General features: G+C 26.6%; 3 protein-coding genes across 4 annotated transcripts; 2 read left to right on the forward strand and 1 right to left on the reverse strand.

The window, feature by feature from the left end:
- The first annotated feature begins 1,348 nt into the window (after positions 1-1,348).
- Positions 1,349-5,212, forward strand: LOC113553602. 2 transcript variants are annotated; one of them, XM_026957004.1, is made up of 6 exons: positions 1,349-1,488; positions 1,770-1,892; positions 2,445-2,592; positions 3,110-4,037; positions 4,595-4,760; positions 4,845-5,212. In XM_026957004.1, exons 1-6 carry the CDS (start codon positions 1,475-1,477, stop codon positions 5,008-5,010), a joined length of 1,545 nt encoding a protein of 514 aa, XP_026812805.1. In that variant the 5' UTR covers positions 1,349-1,474; the 3' UTR covers positions 5,011-5,212. The 2 variants fall into 2 exon arrangements, with proteins under 2 accessions (XP_026812805.1, XP_026812806.1); XM_026957005.1 differs by lacking the exon at positions 1,349-1,488 and having other exon boundaries at positions 1,770-2,326.
- A 986-nt stretch (positions 5,213-6,198) lies between these two features.
- On the forward strand, positions 6,199-12,957 carry LOC113553215 (nuclear pore complex protein Nup85). Its single transcript, XM_026956418.1, has 11 exons — positions 6,199-6,397; positions 6,574-6,869; positions 7,211-7,356; positions 7,521-7,792; positions 8,245-8,367; positions 8,438-8,656; positions 10,498-10,610; positions 11,744-11,961; positions 12,076-12,294; positions 12,511-12,613; positions 12,672-12,957. Exons 1-11 carry the CDS (start codon positions 6,368-6,370, stop codon positions 12,901-12,903), a joined length of 1,971 nt encoding a protein of 656 aa, XP_026812219.1. The 5' UTR covers positions 6,199-6,367; the 3' UTR covers positions 12,904-12,957.
- A 1,924-nt stretch (positions 12,958-14,881) lies between these two features.
- LOC113552627 (zinc finger protein 431-like) lies at positions 14,882-17,466 on the reverse strand. The gene is given in 4 exon segments (XM_026955475.1): positions 14,882-15,101; positions 15,104-16,740; positions 16,804-17,253; positions 17,318-17,466. Coding segments are annotated over 4 exon segments (2,391 nt in total). The 3' UTR covers positions 14,882-14,946.
- Between the last annotated feature and the right edge of the window lie 3,299 nt (positions 17,467-20,765).

The following is a 20,765-nucleotide window of genomic DNA, read 5'->3' on the forward strand; positions in this document are numbered from 1 at the left end:
GAGTATGAATTTCTGATTCTAAAATAGGTACTTCGTAATTTTACCGAAAACACAAAAAGTAATAAAAATTTAACTGAAAATTGTATAGGTCATTCAGTGTTATATAGATATTAATTATTAATAGTAACCGCCGTTTTTCCCAAACTGAAATTCCCAAATTAACTTTTTCCCGATTGGCATTTTTTTCCGAAAATCAAAAACTTTTTCCCGACGGTCATTGTTCCCGAAATCAATTTTTTTTTAAATTTAAAAAATTTATTATAACTAGGAGTTATAGTGACGTATTTTCTATACATCATATTTTATACCTATAACTAAATTACAGCTCTTGTCACAGAATAAATTCTTCTTTTATTCTGTGCTATTATTACACATTCTAATCTATTAATAATCATTTTTTTCCGTGCGATAAACGGACGCATGTAAAATCACATAGTACCTATGTTTACGAAAAAGTACGGGTACCTACCTATCTCGCCATTATCGAACTGCCGTCGTTACACGTTACAACGACATAATATGCTTACATGTATAATTTATATACTATTACTATCTTCGGTACATAATGAAAATTTAACTGGATTTTACACCGATATTTGTGATATTATTATCGCTTGAATACACGTACATCTTTGTAAATCGTACTGATCGTAGGGTTGCGTATTCGAGTGTCGAGTGCTATATCGACCATTGTTATACTTCCATTTTTCAAATATCCAGAAAATTAGTACGTTTTATTGTAAATCATATACATAGCAAAATTATTTTAATTTAATATTACTTTACCACTATGGGTGAAATTAAAATTTTGGGTGGAACAAAATTAATTAATGGTAGTTTTATTTACGTGAGTTCTAAATTTCAACGGCAAAACATATTGGGAATGTCAAAAATTAATCGTTCGAGAAAAAGTTCATTCGGGAAAAATACTGTTAACCCATAAACCTATTGATAATTGTTGATAGGTTTATGCGTTAACCCTATTAATAGGTACTTTTTAATAGGTATTAAAATAGATTTAAAATATCTGAAGTAGAATATAAAAATTATGTACTTATATTATGTATATATTTATTAAAATATAACAAAATTAAAACATTTTTAATAACTGTTTCATCGCTGATAATTAATTAGTAACTTTAAAAACGATTCATATTATAATAAAGTCCATGTTTAAAATTTTAAACACAGTTCATACCACATAAGACATAAGTATTAAGTACAGAACAATAATTATAATCATACAATGTTTATGTAAATCTATTTCAGCGGTTGTATATTGATTGATAATACTTATCACAAGACAGATAATTTCTTATCTTTAATCATGTCACACAGCATGCTTTTATTTTTTATTATTATGCTCAATTCTCATTATTTTTAAATTTTAACATTGAACAGTTACCAGATAAAAAGTAAAATTTTAACTACTTTTAGCAGTCCGTGTGAGGTACAAATTACAATTTTCACTACAATGGATGCTGACAAGTAAATTAAAACCCAAAATACTTAAATGTAGTTTACTAAAACAAATTAAAATACGAACGATTTTCTGTGAATGGACATCCCATCACGTCTTCCACCTTTTTTTAATGTAACCCCACACCAAATTTACTAATTATTTTTAATTTTACTGATTATAAATGTTCATATTTATTTATTTATTTAAAAAAAAAACTATTCATTAATGATCTAGATTTTTATTCAACAACTTTTGTATCAAGTTAAAATATTTTGTTTGATTAATTATTGTTTTGTTAATTCAATAGGCTATATATAGAGCCACAACACAAACTGATTAGTGAAAGCAGCTTAAAGTGTAATTTGGAGGATATCAATCAACTACTATCTGCCAAAAAACGTTTATTAGAACAACCACGTATTGAAAAATGGTACCTTTAAACAAAATTAAAAGCAATAGAGTGTTTGTTATTCCCACTTGTTGGGAATGAGGGCGTGCAAATGATCAAATAATTATTAAAAATAAGTATATTCTTGTTTTATCAGCTATGGAAATGTTGTTTCTTATAGTATCTTATTCAAATATATTTCTTAAAATTTACTCCAGTTTTAGAATTACATGATAATATTTCTCCTCTATTAAAATTTAGCTGTTTAAGACATTTTTATGATATTTTTAATTTTTGTCATTTAATTTCCACATATTATTGAAAAAATTGTATACAATGTCATAAATTCTAATTATATTTTAAGTATATAGATATCAAGTATTCGTGCATAATGTACATAGTAACACATTCAAAATGAAGGGGGCTAAAACCACTTATCCTACTGGATATGTGCTTGAATACTAATGACTAATGAGGTTTGAGGTTTATAAATTATTTTATTTGATGATAACTATTAGTTTTTATAAAATTGAATTGATGTAACAAATTACCTATCTTGTCATTTTGTTAATATTTTATATTATGTATGTATAGTACATCACTAGCTGAAGCTGAATGGAATGATGATTTGAAATTAGCAAAATTAACAAAAGTTACAAAAAATCTTACCAAGAATTTTTCACATTCTTTGAATAAGTCATTGTATTTATACCCAGAAGAATGCTTGTGTTTGCTAGAAATGGTAATTGTTTATATTAAGTTTATTAAATAACTAGATTTCAATTAAAATATTCATTATTTCAATTAACTGATAAAATATCAATATATTACTATATCTAATTTTTGCTATATTTTTTATAACTTTATTTAAATTTACTCTTTTGCGCTATAAATTATATAATACCAAGGATTGTGTATGAACTATTATAATTGTTCTACTAATTACAAACTTAGTATTTCTTTTTAAAATACAGTAAATTCCCGTTACAACGAATACCAATACAACGAAAAATCCTGTTATAACGAAAGTCATAGAAATCCCCTGCCAAAAAGCAGAGCATATAAAAAGGTTATTCGAATTTTCGTTACAACGAGAAAAAAAATTTGATCCCCTGAAGTTCATTGTAACGGGATTTTACTGTATAAAATAAATCATCTATACAAACTTAAAAGTATCTTAATCGAAAAAAATATTCTTATATATATAAATACTCTTCTATTGTACCTGTTACATTTTTAAATTTAAATTTTCTTTTCAGAAATGTTTGGTACTAAAATGGAATGAAAGAAAACTGTCAATTAAAAATGCATTTTCCTTATTATTGGCTGAAGGAACTGGTTGTACATTTGAACAATGTAGAACCTATGGTTATTTAGTTAAATTGGGATTTCGAGTATTTAAACATAACAACAAGCTAATAAACAAAACAAATGATTCTAAAGATATACTCAAACTTCCAGATGTGTCAACCAACAGAAAAAAACGTAATGGAAATTACAGGTCTATGCAGTCTGAAAATATTCCTAAATTTTTCAAAAAAATTCCTTCTCCTGAACGCAAAACTAATTTTGAGTTAGTATATACTCCACCATCGCACTATTTGCCACAAAACTTACAACCTATTTATGATGTTTACTCATATGAGCTGGCTGTGATTTCTGGCAGTATTACAATTATTGATTATAAGTATTTTGAAGAACTAAATAGTTTAAAAAATGTGGAAAAAGAAAGCATAGTGTATGGATCAAAACCTATTGGAATGTACCCTGTGTATGAAAAAAATATTCCTAAAACTATAAAATCAAATGATGAAAATATTTATGAGCCTAGTGTTAAGAAATTAAAACTTACAGAAACTAAAAATGTTCACTCACTTAATACTTTGAATATGGCAGCTACTTCAAATAATGATAATGACTTAAGTACATTGAGTACTACAGCAAATGTAACCACCATTCAAGAATGTGAAGATTCAAAAAATAATAAAATTGTGGAAATTAATTTGCCAGTCAGCTTGAATAGTGGAAGTAATTTAAGTGCATCAAACAATAAAATTAGTTCTAATGATAAATTGCTTGATGAAAACAATAAAGAAAAAAATGAATCTGACAGCAAGCTACCAAAATTTACACTGTCCAATACTATTCCTGAAAAAGAAATGCTTAATATGCATTTAAATGTGCCAAGTAATGTTATTTAATTATTAAATCTATGTATTATATTGACATTTTTAATAAGTGTTAAAATGTTAAGAGGGCATTTTGCTTTTGTTATCTCACTTGGTTCCAACTTATAAACATACTAAAGAGCAAAATTTAGAATTTATTTTTAGTTTGATTTAATATTACTGCAAATATTAAATTGATTTATAATCAAATTTTAAGATACAGATATTATCTGTACTCTTGTCAGTTTTTTTTTATTATAATTTATGTTTAAAGCAATTTAGAAGTATGTGAATTATTAAAATTAAAATATGCTCATAATTTGCTTTAAAATTAAAATAACAAAAACAACTAACAAGAGAACATAATATGTACTGTTCCTATCTTTAAATTTGATAAGAGGTAAATTTACCATTGAATTATATATTTGTAAAACATACAACACATGGGGTATTTATTATTAATGATTATCACCCTCTTAACTAAAATAATTTTTGATATAAGTATTACAATAAGGTACTATACTACTTTGTAAATATTTTATATTATTTTAAAATATGTCTTGTCCTAAAATTTAGCTCACATTAGGCAGAAACTTTTGGCAATAAAACCATTAACTTTTCACGAAGAATCTATAACAAATATTAATAATAAGCACTGTGTGCACTATGATGTTTACTATCCAGATAATGATGTTCCAAAAACATCGAGACCTGCACCAGACTTCAGAGTTATTGTTTTTGAGTATGATAATACATTATTGTTTAATAACATTATATGCTTCCTACAGTATTTTTATTAATGGCCATATTTACAAAACTATTTTAGAGATGATTTAAAACATTTTCCAAATATATACAACATCAATAGATCAAATCCTCATGACAATATACCTACATTATGGGCCATTGTAAATTCAAGTTCAGTTTCATTTTTCAGTGTGGATGGTATAATCCTACCAAAAACTACAGACTGGGATAAAAAAGTCAATTGATTTGAATTAAATTGTTCCATAAATTGTTTTATTGTGTCACTGACATTTGTTAATCATGAATAATACTATTTTGTACTCGTCAACTGTGTGATTGCATCATTTTTTGTATAAATGAGTTGGTAATTTTACAGTTATATGTTGTGTTATGATATTTTATGTATTATTAATTATTTATTTTCTTATACTCGTGTTTAACACTAAAAAATATTTTATTATACAAAATTACAAAATGTTGTGTTTAAATTTTTATTTGTCATTTTCTAGTGTCACATCTGTTAGTTGTTACCACTGGCGTATCTCGAAAATGTTTAAAAGTCTAAAACTGACTAAATCCGTCTGTAGTGATTACACTGATCGCGTAATGACTGTTTTAGTGTTATGATGATTTGTGTATTAGTGTTTTATTATTTATTTAATATCTTCGGTAAAATGAGGATATAATTAAAGACCAATATTTTAGATAAATAATTTTGGCAAAACATTAAAACGAAAAATATATATATTTAAAGTTAAAAAGAAAATAAATATTTATATATATTATGTAAAAATTCTGAGTATACTATACTAGGTGGCCAACTTGCGGCTTTTGTTATTGTCAAATGTGGCTTACGTCTTATTTATAAAATTAAAATTTTCTTATTATATTAATAATTTAATTTTTTTGGGTACATATTCAGGGCTGGCAGAGGCTTACTCTTTGCCCTTTGCATAAACGTAATTTGAGAGGGGCTAAGCCTCCTTAAAATCAATCATGGCCTCCCAAAATGGCTTGTATATATCCCCTTCCATCTTTATATATCTCAGGGAGCATACACACAGTGTCACAGAACATACATGCAAATTATAATAACCCCCTCCCCAAATTTAAAACTCAAATTGCGCCTATAAGGCGGTCTCTCTTTCAATATTTTAATTTTAAAGCGAGTCATGAGTATTTTTAAATATTAACATTTCACACATTCATAACTCGCATAATATTATGAGACATTGTTTTTTAGATTAAATAATGTTGAAAAAAAAATCGAATTTACAGTTCACAGCTGCTTACAGCAATCACTACAAACAAATTGAAAGTTGTTCGAATAAAACACTGTTGGCGGGAAAATGCACTGGGTTTATTTATTGTCTAATCCATGATCAGCATTGATAAGCCCACGTTACGTACTGTTGTTAACTGTTAAACCGTAAGCCGGAGTGCCGCCGAAGAGTAAGACGATAACGAATTTCATATTTTTAAAATTAGCATTTAGTGTTCATTTTTGTCTATGAAGTCTTGAGCTTTTGAACGGTAGAGCTATTAATTAATTAAGCTGTTTGTCAGTGATACTTATCCGTGCACATCCAAACTTTTCTAAAAATGAGTAAAACTATAGTTTATGACACTTTGGTAAGTAGGACTTACAGTATTTATGTATTATCCTGGATATCTTTGTTATTTGTTATAACAAATCTAAACTGGTTGACAATTTTTTATAAATATTTGTTTTTAACAAGGATCATTCATTTTATAGGTTCTTATCTTTTAATTCAGAATAATTGAACTATGTCGTGTTTTTTTTACAGTCCATTCCTGATCCATCATTTATTGATGATGAAGTCAGGATGTTGGGTTCGTGGTACGGAATGAGTAATGTTTGTGTATTTCCAACTAAAATGTCTACGCCATACAATAATCAAAACTCATCTGGTGATAATAAAACTGAAACAAACATTATTCATTTGAAACACAAAACAATGCTATTCGATCCTAAAGTAAGACAACTAGTGAATGAGTCTAGTGGACTGTTTCAAGAATTACAAACCAATGTGGACGATCCAACCAAGTCAACTGATGCCTTGTACTACAGTAGAAAATACAGGTGATTTGATCAAATTCTATTCCTTTGTTAAATAATACCAAATTAAAGTTAATGCTTATAAATATTAAATGTACACTACTTTATTGAATGAACATAAAAATCAAATATTCCATACATTTGATTAATCAAGTGATTAATTAGGTTATAATATTAATTTAAAGTCTGTATGATACATCTATGAATGTTATTAGTTAATTGAGAAAATATGTCTAGGTAACTCAATTGTCACTGATAATCTACTAATGATTTAACTATTTGAATTTACAAAACATTTAATTAAGAACTAATCAACTAATACTTAAATCATAGCATAATTTTTGATTCTTTAAATACATTTATAGGGCAATCTTGTCAACTTGTATCTTAGCAATTGAACGAAGCAATTCTGACAAATCCAATGAGATATATAACCAATACAAAATGTTGCTGCACAATCTTCAACTCATATGGCATCTGTGTGAAGTACTTTACCTAGTGACTGTTCCTGGTAATATTACTAATATTTTTATATGTATATATATTTTTTTTTATATAATGTTTAGTACTTATATTTTTTAAGTTTTATATCTATAATACTTCTACTTATATATTACTATTATTGTAATATTTTATATTGTACATGGATAATTAATGTGATTTTTGTTGTTTAAGGTGATACTATTTTGAACAACCTATTAGATTGGATTAAGATTCATTATGAAAATGCAGAAAACCAAGCATCAGTGATTACAGAGAATAAAATAGCTTATTTAACTGATGAAAATGTAGAAGAAAAGTTTACTTTTTATTGGGATACGGTTATTGGATTAGTATTACAAGGAAACATTGACACGGCTAGAATGTTATTGTCCAACCATTCTCAAAGTGATACTGAACCATTTATTCATGCAATAAAAATATTAAAGTCTATGCCTACTTATAGTGTAAGTTTTACGTTTTTAATATTAAAATCACACATAATTCTAAAATCAGTATTTTTATTAGTTGAATAGTAAATTCAGATTGTTATGTACTTAATCTTTTAATTGTTTTATTTATAAATTAAAAACAAATATTTTCAAACTTTATGAATTATAAATTTAATTTACTTTATAGCAAATAGCTAGAATAATATTATTAATAATGAGAATAACATATTTTAATATTAATAATATTCTTATATACTTGGTTAATTTTGAACAAATTTGAGCCTTAGGGGTTGTTATAACTTTAATAAACAAATGTATTTCAATGCCCACAATATGTATAGTTAGTTAAAATATTAAATAATTTGTATTCTTAACTTTTAAGTATTGGACTTTTAATTTGTAAGTCAATGGTATCATAATCATTTTTTTCATTATAATTATATTAATAACTAAGTATTTATTTTTAGATATATGGTGGTCTACCTGTAGCAGAATATACATCAAGATTCAAGGGCTGGCAATCAAGTGCAAAAACCAAATTAGAATGCGGTGTGTTCTTATCAGATTCCAATCTCAATGACGTTATGAAGGTATTGAGTTCAACCTTATCCATATTAATATGTTTATGATAATTTTACATAATTTAAAATTAATTTTCAGATTATTTGCGGAGACCCAGATGCTACGAGTTTGATTCGCAGTCACTGTTCAACTTGGTTTCAATTTCTTGTCGCTCAACTAATATATACAGATCCAACTGTAAAAAAACATAGTTTAAGCTTGTATGCTCATCGAAGCGTTGCTAAATATTATGAAGAATCAGAGTATAATCACATGGATACACTTGCCTTAGATTTATTTGATGGAGATTTAGAAGCGGTATGAATTCAAATTACTTAGCTTAATATGTGATTATTATTAAATTTTTAAATAAATGTAGGCATTTACTAGTATCTATTAGAGATTTGTAATCTGCATAATATTGACATTTTTTATGAATGTGCTAGAGTCGAAGTGAAATGTGGGGCACATCTATTATAGTCTATTCAAAATTAAATCGGTACAGGGCGGCGACCAGTTTTGTTGGTGGCACACAAATGAGATGGTTCCCAAGTCAACCACCTGATGATTTACCCGCCGTGTTCCGTGGAATAAAGCCTCACCCATGCACATGACTTGGTTGCCAGTACCGATCTCATTTTGAATACACTATATTATACCACTTAAGTATGGAGTAAAAGAAAATATTATACGAATGACTATAGTTTGAAGTTTTAAAGCAATTTGCCTTTTTTAATCTTATGCAATTTCAGCAATAAATTCAAGTCATACCCACTTGGCCACTTATACTATATAAAATAAAATAGTTAATACACAATATTTTTTTTTACTTTTTTTACATGTTCTACAAAAATGACTACTTGTGTTGTATCTTATCTACGTGAAAAATTTATTCTTATTGACATAATAGAAAACTGTATGATGACCTCTACTAGTTATATTTTCGGCTTGTGGTACTTTCAATTATTTCACATAAACTCAAATCACTTATTTTTTCCATTTTTATCCATGTAGGTAAAAAATAGAATTTGGGTTCGTATTGATTGCCATTTTTGACAGACTCGTTTTTGCTTGTATTTAGTTGTAACTAATTGAACGGTTGGATCTGGTTTTCAACTATTTTTAAAGTTTCTTTCACATTATCACCATAAATATCACTCTCAGCATTTAGTTTAGTAGATACATTTGAATTTGGTAATAACTCACAATCTTTTAAAAATTCATCATTCAAAATAATGTTTCTCTACAAATCACAATTACTCATTTTCATATAAAGTCAAATAAATACTAAAATACAAGTACACATACACGTATATCAAGTACCAAACACATAGATTACGACAAAGCATATATGAATTCAATCGTAATAAGTTGTTATTGTATTAAAAATAGAATAGGAAAATGTGTAGATTACTTTATTAATGTAGTTAGCATAATATGGTACCAATAAATTAAACATATGAATAATGTAACCTTTTTTGGATTATGATTGTTTCTTACAACTTTTGTTCAAGAAGCAAGAAATGTATTGGCTTAATAATGATATATAGGATTTTTTTTGCCTATCATGACATTTTGAGCAGAACATTTAATTCAACATTTATCTTTATGGGTGGTTTCTGATATTATGTTTCCAGTACTTTTCTTATTAATTAGGAAAAACTAACGTGAAAATGGGAATATTTACAAAATATAAATTTTGTATGGTAGAATTAAACACAACTTTAAATGGTTAACACTTGGACTGCAGACGTCGACGCATTGTCAACAACCTATATTACTTTCTGAACTTTCTCAATAATACCAGCATACAACAAGCTATTTGTTCTTGCGCCTCCGCACAGATAAATGGTTGAAATTGTTTAATTTGCAGTGGTTTGAGATTCCGGGTATTTCTTATATTTTTATTATACTATTTATACTATTATTACGCAGTCAAAATGTTAAGGAATGATTTTTAAAAAAAAATTTTTTTTGGGCTTAGTGCCATGTTTAAATTTTTAAGTGCTTATTTAGTATATAAACAATATTTGTAAAACTACAATATTAAGAAATTACAAAAAAAAAAAAAATACTTTTTAAATGTATATAATTTAATTAATTTCTAAAATAGTGTATTCTTATTTTAATGATTAATTATTTTTTCTTTTTAATTAAAGTTTGTAAAGAAATTGAAATCTTATCCTGATTCTGGATGGTCATCTACTCATTTGACTAATTTGTTACATCTGTGTGATAAAATTGAACCAGAGTTTAACATGTCCGAAGAAGTGTAAGTAAAAAAAAAAAAACTGTATACTGGGTGATTTTTTTAAGTTTTTTACTTTTTTGAATGACAACATAGTTTTAATTTCATATTCCATACCAGAATAATTTTTAGTTTTTTGATTCATAAAAATCGAATTTAGGGTGTCTAGATTATGAGTTACAGTAAAACCTCTATTAATGGACACCTCTCAATAGTGGACATTTTTAATTCCCCGGCAAAAATGTATGTAAATAATAACCTCTTAATAGTGGACACTCCTAATAATGGACGTGGACACTAAAAACTGGTACCAAAATTAAAAATTACCTCTGAATAAAATGAACACAATACATGTCAAAATTAATTTTTAAGTAATAAAAATGTAAAATACTTTATTTATCTATTATATATTTCATAAGTTCATATTTTATCTTATCTTAATGGTTTTCTTATTCGAAAAATGACAAATGTTAGCCAATTTGCAAATTTACTCTGAAGAGCAGAAAAAATTTACTCCAAAAAAGATTACACAGTTTTCTAATTGTATACAAACATTAAATATTTTTATACACTTTTAAATACATAGTTATTATATAATAAATAATAAATTAATATTTCAATGTATATGTAATATGTATGTACCTATATGTATAATCAATTTTCTACAACATCTCTCTTTAGTGGACATTTAGTAATTTCTCACAAATGTCTTCTATGTAGAGGTTTTCTCAATAGTGGACATTTTATTATTCCCTATGGCTGTTCACTATTTAGAGGTTTCACTGTATAAGTATTTAAAGTTTTGATATGCGGAGTGGAGTGGTACAGAGTTACCCCGCAAAATAACTCATAAACTACTCGCCCTAAATTCGATTTTTATGTATCAAAATACTTAAAAAATTATTCTGCTTTGGAATATGAAATTAAAACTCTATGTTGTTATTCAAAAAAGTAAAATAACTTAAAAAAAATATTTAAAAATATATTTTTAATAAAAACGTTGATTTTTTAACAACTTGATGAAACTATGTAAAAAAATGTTTTCAAAAACATGAATACTTTTTGAAATAATAAGTGGTTCATGATAAAAGAATCACCCCGTGTATATAATATAAACCAAACCAATTTAATAATAAACTAGCGTTATACATTTTTAGGGAAAATAAAAATCCAAATGAACAATATCTTCTTGATTATGGAGTATTTCTCATGACTCATCATTCATTGTGGCAGGCTGGTGTCACTTACTTAGATCACTGCTCAGCTGTGGGTAAAGGATATCTATCAGTGTTATTGTCAAAGTTAGAAATAACATCAGATTTGAGAGTGTCAAAAATTTTACATTATGCTACAGCCAGGCGCCTACACAATGTTGGTGAGTAAATTAAAGAAAAAAAAACTATTTTAATTAAATAAAATGTATGCTTATTAATGCGATTCATAAGATGGATATATCTTAATTATTTACTAAAAATATTGTTATCAATAGTTTCTAGTGTTTGTAAAGTGAAAGGGATGCTATGCCTACAAAAATCAAGAATTGGCGAGGCTCTGTGTTGGGCAATAAGAGGACAAGACAGTGCTTTTGCTACACATTTAGGTGATCTATACTTGAAAAATTATGTTCAATCTGGATACTTTGCTAATTCAGATATACTGGACAATTTAGGATCAATTGTTGTCACCTGTGATCGTTTCATGTTTATTGGTAAATATTATTACTTCTAATTTTATCATTATATGTATCTTCGATTACAATATAATATTATTCTTATAACTTCTTCCAATATCTTTTTCTCATTTCACTAGTTGAAGATACTTTAATCATTGCTTTAGAATTATTCTGGTAACAATAGATAAACATATAAATTATATGTTTTGTGTGTATTCTTTTCTATACTATTTATTTATTTATATTTTTTAGGAAAATATATAGAATTCCTTAAAAAACTCACTTCAGGCAAAGAATTCAATGAGGCTGCATTATTGTACATAGAACTTTTAAGATCTAATATTTGTCCAGAATAGTAAGGATTTACTTTCAATAACTATGATGCAAATGTTTTAACTGTAAATGATTTTTAGTTTTAGACTAACATTATTGATGGACGTTCGATTGTTCGTTCGCGACAGTAAAGAGTGTTACTTTAATATCGCCGACATATCTCTCATAACAATGCGCTTGGATGATGTAATTATGGTAAGTAATGAAGAGTGTGAAACTGCCGATGAATGTTTTTTAAACAAAGTGAAAGATATTCGGCATGCTATTGCTCAATTACTATCAATCAGTTTATTAAAAACAAAGATTGTGTAACAAAATACTTTTGTATTAAGTTTTTTTATGTATGTATATATTATATTTTTCAATATTACAATATTAATGAAACAATTATTTTTTTTTTAAATAAAAATTCTAACATGTTTTAATATATAAAAAGTATGAAAATAAATCAAAAACTTGTTTATTTTATTTTCAAAATACATTGAAACCTGACTTAACGGACAAAATGACCAGGTGCCGGCAAAAAAATAGTCATTCCAATATATTTCGACCTGTCTATAACAGACTCTTTGTATTACAGACACGGACACCAATATTTTACCCCAGAGATTTCATAACAGGCAAAAATCCTAGTTGTTATCTAAATCTAAATGTAATATCAAATTATGTTTATAAAAACTACGAAACAGCTTCAATACAGAGCGCTATTAAGTACATGTGAAAACACAGATTACGACCGATTAAATTATCCCTGATTTTGATAACGTTAATTGCGAGTACCTATTGAATTTATGAAGTTGAGATAAAATTAAATAGAATAAAAAAAAGTTAAATTCAAAAATAAATTGTAATTATACCTATAAAAGAAAACCATCAGTAATTCTAATGTTTTTATTCAGTTTCTATTAGTTCATAGTCAAATTTTACATATTTTTCTTAGCAATGGCACATATTATACTGCGTAAATCTTTCAAGTTTAAACAAAAGGTGAACATTGTTTGTTATAAAGAGTCTAGCGATTTGTCTAATTGTAAACATGTTAATAAATATTAAAATTAAATTTATAATGTATAATATGTAAAATATTAATATAATATACATACAAAATTTTCATTTACCCTTCAACAGATGTTTCTAATTTTACTTCTAAAACACTGAAACCTGTCTATAACGGACAATATTATTTTGCTCCCGTGATTGTCCATTATATACAGGTTTCATTGTATATAAATAAGGTTGTTAGATTTTAAAACCACCAAACCGGGACATCATATGATTAAATAACCTTTTTTTTTTTTTTTAGTATAGTTAGTATAATTATATGGAAATAATAAATATCCGTTATTTTATTTAAAATTAATAAACCAATACAATTTTTTTTACATAAACCACATTTATTAGTGCACAATATTGTTTTCAGTCATACTGATAAAAAAATTACCACTAATGAGTTATTATTATAGTATAACATTAAACAACATTTAAATACTATGTATACATAAAATAGAATATTTAGAATTATATTACACATAATTAGTTAAATAATTTATTTTAATTTTGAATACCTACTTATATTTTACATTATCTCTTCAAATAGGTACAGTATTACTCTGATTATCCGAACGCCTATCAACAGGAAGAGAAAAAAGATTTAACGGCTTAAAAATTTCTTTTTTCTTTTAAAAAATATGTTATTGTATTTATAGCTTATTATTTTCAGTATTATTATACAATCATTTGTTTGTAATTTTATTATAATATTTAACTGAAAAAGAATAAGCTATAAATACAATAACATATTTTTTAAAAAAAAAAAGAAATTTTTAAGCCATTAAAATCTTTTTTCTTGTCTAATTAAAAGGACGTCCGATTGATAGACGTTTGGATAATCGGAGTGCTACTGTACTTATGCATTACAAAATCAAAATAGTTCAATTTTACATTATTATGCTTACATAATATAAGTTTTTTTTTTAATGTACAGCTAAATTAATATATTAATAATAAAATAAGTAAAATTTATTTTACAAACAATTATTCTAAAAAAAAAAAAATTATATTCAATTACGTTAAATTAATTTCAATTTAGGTATTATACATTTTTTTTTCTATGTATAACCACAAAACATTTGATTTCTTTTAATTAATACTCAAATAATATTTGCAATTGTATAAATTCGACAAAAATTAGCTCTAAATAAGTATAAAAATTCCAACTTAAGAGGATATCATACCCTTGTGCATTATCTCTGTTGTACCAACACATAACATTGAAAATTGTATGTTATGAAGAATCCATTTGACTCATTTATGTTTAATGTTTGAACTTTAAATTGAATGAACATCTTAAAATATTTATTTGTGTACTCTAGCTTCGTGTCGAACTAATGAACTAATTTGTGGGTATGACTTAGTACATGATTTGCAATTGTATGGTTTTTCACCAGTATGCTGTCTTTTAAGAAGTTTTAGAGCTGTTTGAGTTATAAAAGACTTTGGGCAAATGTTCATTTGTGTGATTTATCATTCAGATGAGTTAAATCATGATTTCTCAATAATACAGGTTTGCTAAATGCTTTGTCACATAATTGGCATACATATTTCTTCCACGTAGATTCTTCATGTGTAGTCTTGTGAACCTTGAGTTCTTCAGGGTTACTATAAGATTTATTACAAATATCACATGTATAATTATCTTTTTTGCATCTATTTAGAGATTGAACTGATGAATATGTTTTCTCGCAATTACACTGGTTTGGCTTGACACCTGTGTGTTGATTTAAATGACGAGTAAAATTACGATGAGAAATAAAACTCTTTTTACATATGTTACAAACATATTGTTTAAAATCTTTATGAATTTTTTCATGTACATATAAATTATGTTTATTTGCAAATTTTTTATTACATACTTTACATGTATGTTCTTTCCATTCTTTGTGTGTTTTTAAATGTACTCTTATACTAAGTTTACTGACAAACTTTTTATGGCATTTGTCGCATTCAAACATTTTATTACCATGATGTGTTTTTCTGTGTTTTTTCCAATCGATTAATTGAGTAAATTCATCTTCACAAATATCACACTTGTAAGGCTTTTCTCCATTAGATTCTCTTTTATGACATATAAAATCAAAATAAGTTCTAAAACTTTTATCACACATAACACATTTGAATGTTTTTAAATCACTGTGCCTTTTCAAATGTTGTGTAAAAGATTGAAGTTTTGAAAATGATTTGCCACATTTAATACATGTATGTGGTTTGTATTTAAAATGGAAATTCTGATGCATTTGCAAAGAATTCAATGATTCAAATTCTTTACCACATATGTTGCATTTATGTTTGAAAGAATAATGTGATCTTGTATGAATTTTGAGATACTTTAATTTAAGGAACATTTTTGAGCACAAAGAGCACTCAAATCTTTTGATGTTTTGGTGCGAAAACAAGTGAGCTTCTAAATTAAACCTGGCATGAAAAAGTTTATTACAAACATAACACCGGTATGGTCTCTCACCTTTATGTAACCGTTGATGAGCAGCAAAGTGATAACAATTTATATGTGTTTTTAGACAAACACCACACTCGTATGGCCTGTCATTATTTTTTTTACTTTGTGCACTTTTATATTTACTAAAGCTCTTGAGTGTATAAAACTCATTGTAACATTCATTACATTCAAAATATACTGGTGATCCTGGTTTAAAGCTAACAGGATATTTCAAAGAAGACAAAATATCAATGTACTTACAACAGTTGGTACAATGATATTTATCAGGGTTGAGATGATTTATAATACTTGAACGATCATAAAATAATCTACTGCATTTTGAGCATTCATAAACTTTATCATTTTTATGTTCTTTTGAATTACCTGAACTTGCATTAAATGATTCAGCTACATTAACAGATTCATGATGTACTAGAGCAACAGAATTAACTGCATTTATAACATTTAAATCTGAATCAACACTATTTCTTGAATCAATACTATTAACTTCAGTTAATAAAGAATTTTCAATGTTTGGTTGTTCAATTTGAACAACTGAACACCCCAATGTAATTTTGATAATTATTTCATTTTGAATAGGAACTCCACTGTCGTGACAACTTTTCTTTATTCCTTCAAGTGTGGTAATATTATTACTATAAAAAAAATAAAAAAGGAACTATAAACAGTGAAAAAATTAAGATTATTATTTTGCATACCATAAATTACTATTACATTCTTGTTGGACAAATTGATTTTCAATCAATTGTATATCATGGTCTATATGAGATATCAAATGACTTTTAAGATCAGATAAATCCAAAAATTGCACACCACAAGCAGTACATTCAAATTTCTTGATATTTGCATGAAATGATTTGTGAACTTCTAAGTTATATTTGTCATGAAATTGCTTATTACATATATTACACTGGTATTGATTCTTTTCATTGTGTAACTGTTCACTAACAGTTGAACAATCATTAACAATAGTAGAACGATCATCATTAACATTTACTATTGGATTAGCACCATGAACATTTTTTTCTGTTAATTGGGTGTCAATTACTTCTATTATACTTTCAAACATATAACCGTTAAGTTCATCTCTTTCAATTTTAATTGTACTTGTGCACTGGTTAACATGTTCTGTTTCTTCATCAGAAGTACTGAAAAATTAGTTGAAATAAGTGAACTATAAAATGATAAAATAATAGTTAATAAATTATTTACCAATAATTAGTGTTGTTTTCTGGCTCTTTTTTAATGTAAATATCATTATTTATTAATTGTTGATTGTTTTCGGCTTCAACAGAAATATTTTTATTTATAGGTATTAAACTATCAAATTTCTCTAAATTTATTTGTGTACGTTTCTCCATTATAATTTGATACTGAAACATATATAATAATATGGTATAAGAAGGTATTTAGAAATATATAGGAACATATAATATTGGGGTCAACCTTCAATAAAAAGTTGTGGTTTTTTTAGATTACTGAACACCCGTACTAACCAATATTAACTTGAGTAATAACGTCCAAACATTTGTTTAAATTTATTATTCCGGTGTTTGAACACCTGAATACATCCAGCACCCGAAACCCTAATAAATGATTTGGGTGCAAAGCCCTTGTTTTTTTCTTAATAAACAATTTTATATATATATGTAAAAAGGTATGTTATAAGTGTACCTCAAAAATAATTTTACAAAATGTGTGGTTTGCATACTAGAAAAGTTGAAAACTTCTGAACTAGACTATCAGATGTCCAATTAAACGATTATGGGGTAGATGAGAATTTGAAAATTTGAATTACTGTGTAAACAGTAAGTTATAGATATTTCCAAAAAGTAAATTATGTGAATCGAAATTTATTATTGATACCTAAATAAAAGTAGTTATTAATTCTTCAATAGTTTTTAATTTGATGTTTAATATAGGTACTTAGTTATATATTTATTTCTACAAATTTTTACTTTGTAATCAAAGAATAATTTTAAAAATAACATACTAATAATAAACAGTGGTTAACTTAAATTCCAACATTTTACCTTTGAAGTGTCATTATACACCTCTACATCAAATTTTGATTCCCTTCAGGTTACATTAATGTAAATTTGCACACTTAATGACAAAGGTGATTCCTTACCTATTAAATTCTCCTATGACAATAAATTGTAAATATATATTTTGTCGCCACTGAGTCAAATATTGTGATAAAAAAATAAAACCAAAAATTTACAAGACTGTAACAGTTAACTACAAAAAAAAAAAAAAAAATACTTGCTTTAGCTTAAACTAATACCCAGTTTACTTAGTGATGGGTTTGTGGTAAAACTATAGGTTTATTTGTCAGTGTTAGTGTGCCTATGTGCCTAACAATGACTAATTGTATAAATTATAATTTATAAGTTAATATACTTACTTCATTTCTGGGTTTTATTTTAATGAAACTTCGGCGTCCTATGACGATCCAAAACCACGCTGCTGGCAAAAATAAAAATGTGACTGAGTGAGCGTTTAGCGTTTGGCTTATATTTGATTGTATATATATATGTATTGCATATTGCCGCCACTACATTCCTATCGACATTGTATTGCTACAATGCTGCCAACATGGTTTAAGACAGTGTTTCCCAACTTCTTTTACTCGCGGAACCTTTGCAGGAGCTTGAACGTTTTGTGTAACCCCATATAATTTTTTGAGCCATTCTATGTTAGAATCATAGTTCAAATCAAAAATATTATTAATAAAATTATATTTTCCCAAATTTCTCACGAAATCCTTGGCACCGGCTGACGGAAACCTTTGGTTCCGTGGAACACCAGTTGGGAAACACTGGTTTAAGACACGAGTCACCAAATGGCGGCCCGCCACCTTCATACAGCCTGCCAACACATTTTGTCCGGGTCGCAAGCAAAGAATAAATAACACATATTACGACAAAATTGTATGTGTTATGATTGTAAATAATTATTTTATTATTGGTTTTTAAATAATGTAAATATGTATTTAAGGATTTTGATGGACCGCAAAAATTTTAGATTCCTTATGTGGCCCTTCAATAATATTAATTGGTGACCCCTGGTTTTAGATATACAGGTTTGCAGCTATCGGTCGCGCTAAATTGCATTCATAGCTTGCTGCTGCGGTCAGAACTCGTAACGGTTTTAGTACATAATATCGCCACATTTGTAGAACGCTAGTAGTATGTAGGGTCATTACAGTAAGTTGTATTAATATAATATATATTATTCGATATTGCCAAATCTCAATTATCATTTGCTATTGCGATTGACTGAAATTAATATTTTTCTTATAATCTTATTATTATTAGAATTATATTATATGATTTAAATTAAATTTATTATAAATAAATTATTATTATAAAAATTAAAGGTTTTTGTAATTTAAGTTAGATATATGGTAGGTATATAATGAACAACGAGAGTTAATTAAATTTTTCTGCTTTGCATTAGTTCCATATTTAAGTATAAAATTATAGAGCTATGAGTTATGTAACTCGACAATGCAAAATTTGTTTTATAATATTTCTTTTAATTATAGTCCAATATTTTACCATAGTGAATACTGAATAATGCCAAAAATAATAATGTTAATAATAATAATGTTCGTGCTGCATTGTTGGATGCTAAATATGGGATATAAGTCTAACCCTGATAATCTTGTATCTACTTTCTCTTTTCCAAAAAATGAAATTTTGAGGAAAAATGGATGAATGTGTTACCTCGAAAGGATCTTGTTGTTACCCAAAATTCAATAGTTTGTGCTAACCACTTTACTGATCAAATTATTACAAAATGAACTTCAGGGGTTGACGACAATAAAGTGTGTGTAAGTATTTATTTTACTTTAAATTTAAAAATCTTAATATTTGAATAACTTGATTATAAAAAATAATATTTAAAAAAAAAATAGGGAACAAATCTAGTTTACGGCCCAAGCTCGTTTTTAAATTTTTTTTTTTTTTTAATGTGTATTTTAAGGCACTGAATTTGAATGTGTTTTAAAAAATTATCGTTTTTTTATTTCGGAAGTTAGCCTCCTCGCTAGCCCCCCCCCCCTACTGAAAAATATGTACGATATATAATAGTCATAAAACATTATAAATTGCGGAGTAAATTGAATTTATTATAAATTATAATAATTGAATTAATGAAGTTTGAAGAAATAACATCTTTGGTCTTTTTATTATGGATATTTTATATTGATTATTTTAAGTTCTAAAAATTTGAAGATAAATCAGTGAATGTGCAAAATGCAGATATAATTGTTCAAAAATATTGGTAACATAAAAAATTGTAATGTCTATTGTAATATTTTTTTATTGACTGGCAGCTATTGTAGAAATGGTTAACAAATAACAATTTGAAACTAACAACCTGATAAATATTAATTTGAGTCATTTTTGTTCCAGGTAAAGTTAATGCACAATAACAGTGAATACATTGTGGCTTATTTCCAGTGTTGGATCCATTTGGAGGGGAGTGATCGGGGCGATAGCCCCCCCCCCGTTCTCTCTAAAAAAAATAGTTTGAAGTCCCTGATCTTAGTTTTTGACGTAATTTTACTACAAGGGTATAACAAAATTATAGTGATATATTTTTTCTATTACTATTATTATAAAAACTATTTTTTTTGTTCTATGCGAGCCTG

Source organism: Rhopalosiphum maidis, chromosome 2 (assembly GCF_003676215.2).
Source record: "Rhopalosiphum maidis isolate BTI-1 chromosome 2, ASM367621v3, whole genome shotgun sequence".
In the NCBI taxonomy this organism is placed as follows: domain Eukaryota; kingdom Metazoa; phylum Arthropoda; class Insecta; order Hemiptera; family Aphididae; genus Rhopalosiphum; species Rhopalosiphum maidis.

What these genes read in the sequence shown, in the direction of transcription:
- LOC113553602 (XM_026957004.1), top strand. An exon ending in GCTTGTGTTTGCTAGAAATG is followed by an intron (nt 2,593 to 3,109) that starts GTAATTGTTTAT and finishes TTTTCTTTTCAG; the next exon opens with AAATGTTTGGTACTAAAATG. An exon ending in TTCAGAGTTATTGTTTTTGA is followed by an intron (nt 4,761 to 4,844) that starts GTATGATAATAC and finishes AAACTATTTTAG; the next exon opens with AGATGATTTAAAACATTTTC.
- LOC113553215 (XM_026956418.1), top strand. Translation starts at nt 6,368, where the DNA reads ATGAGTAAAACTATAGTTTATGACACTTTG. An exon ending in ATCTCAATGACGTTATGAAG is followed by an intron (nt 8,368 to 8,437) that starts GTATTGAGTTCA and finishes ATTAATTTTCAG; the next exon opens with ATTATTTGCGGAGACCCAGA. An exon ending in TTGATGGAGATTTAGAAGCG is followed by an intron (nt 8,657 to 10,497) that starts GTATGAATTCAA and finishes TTTTAATTAAAG; the next exon opens with TTTGTAAAGAAATTGAAATC.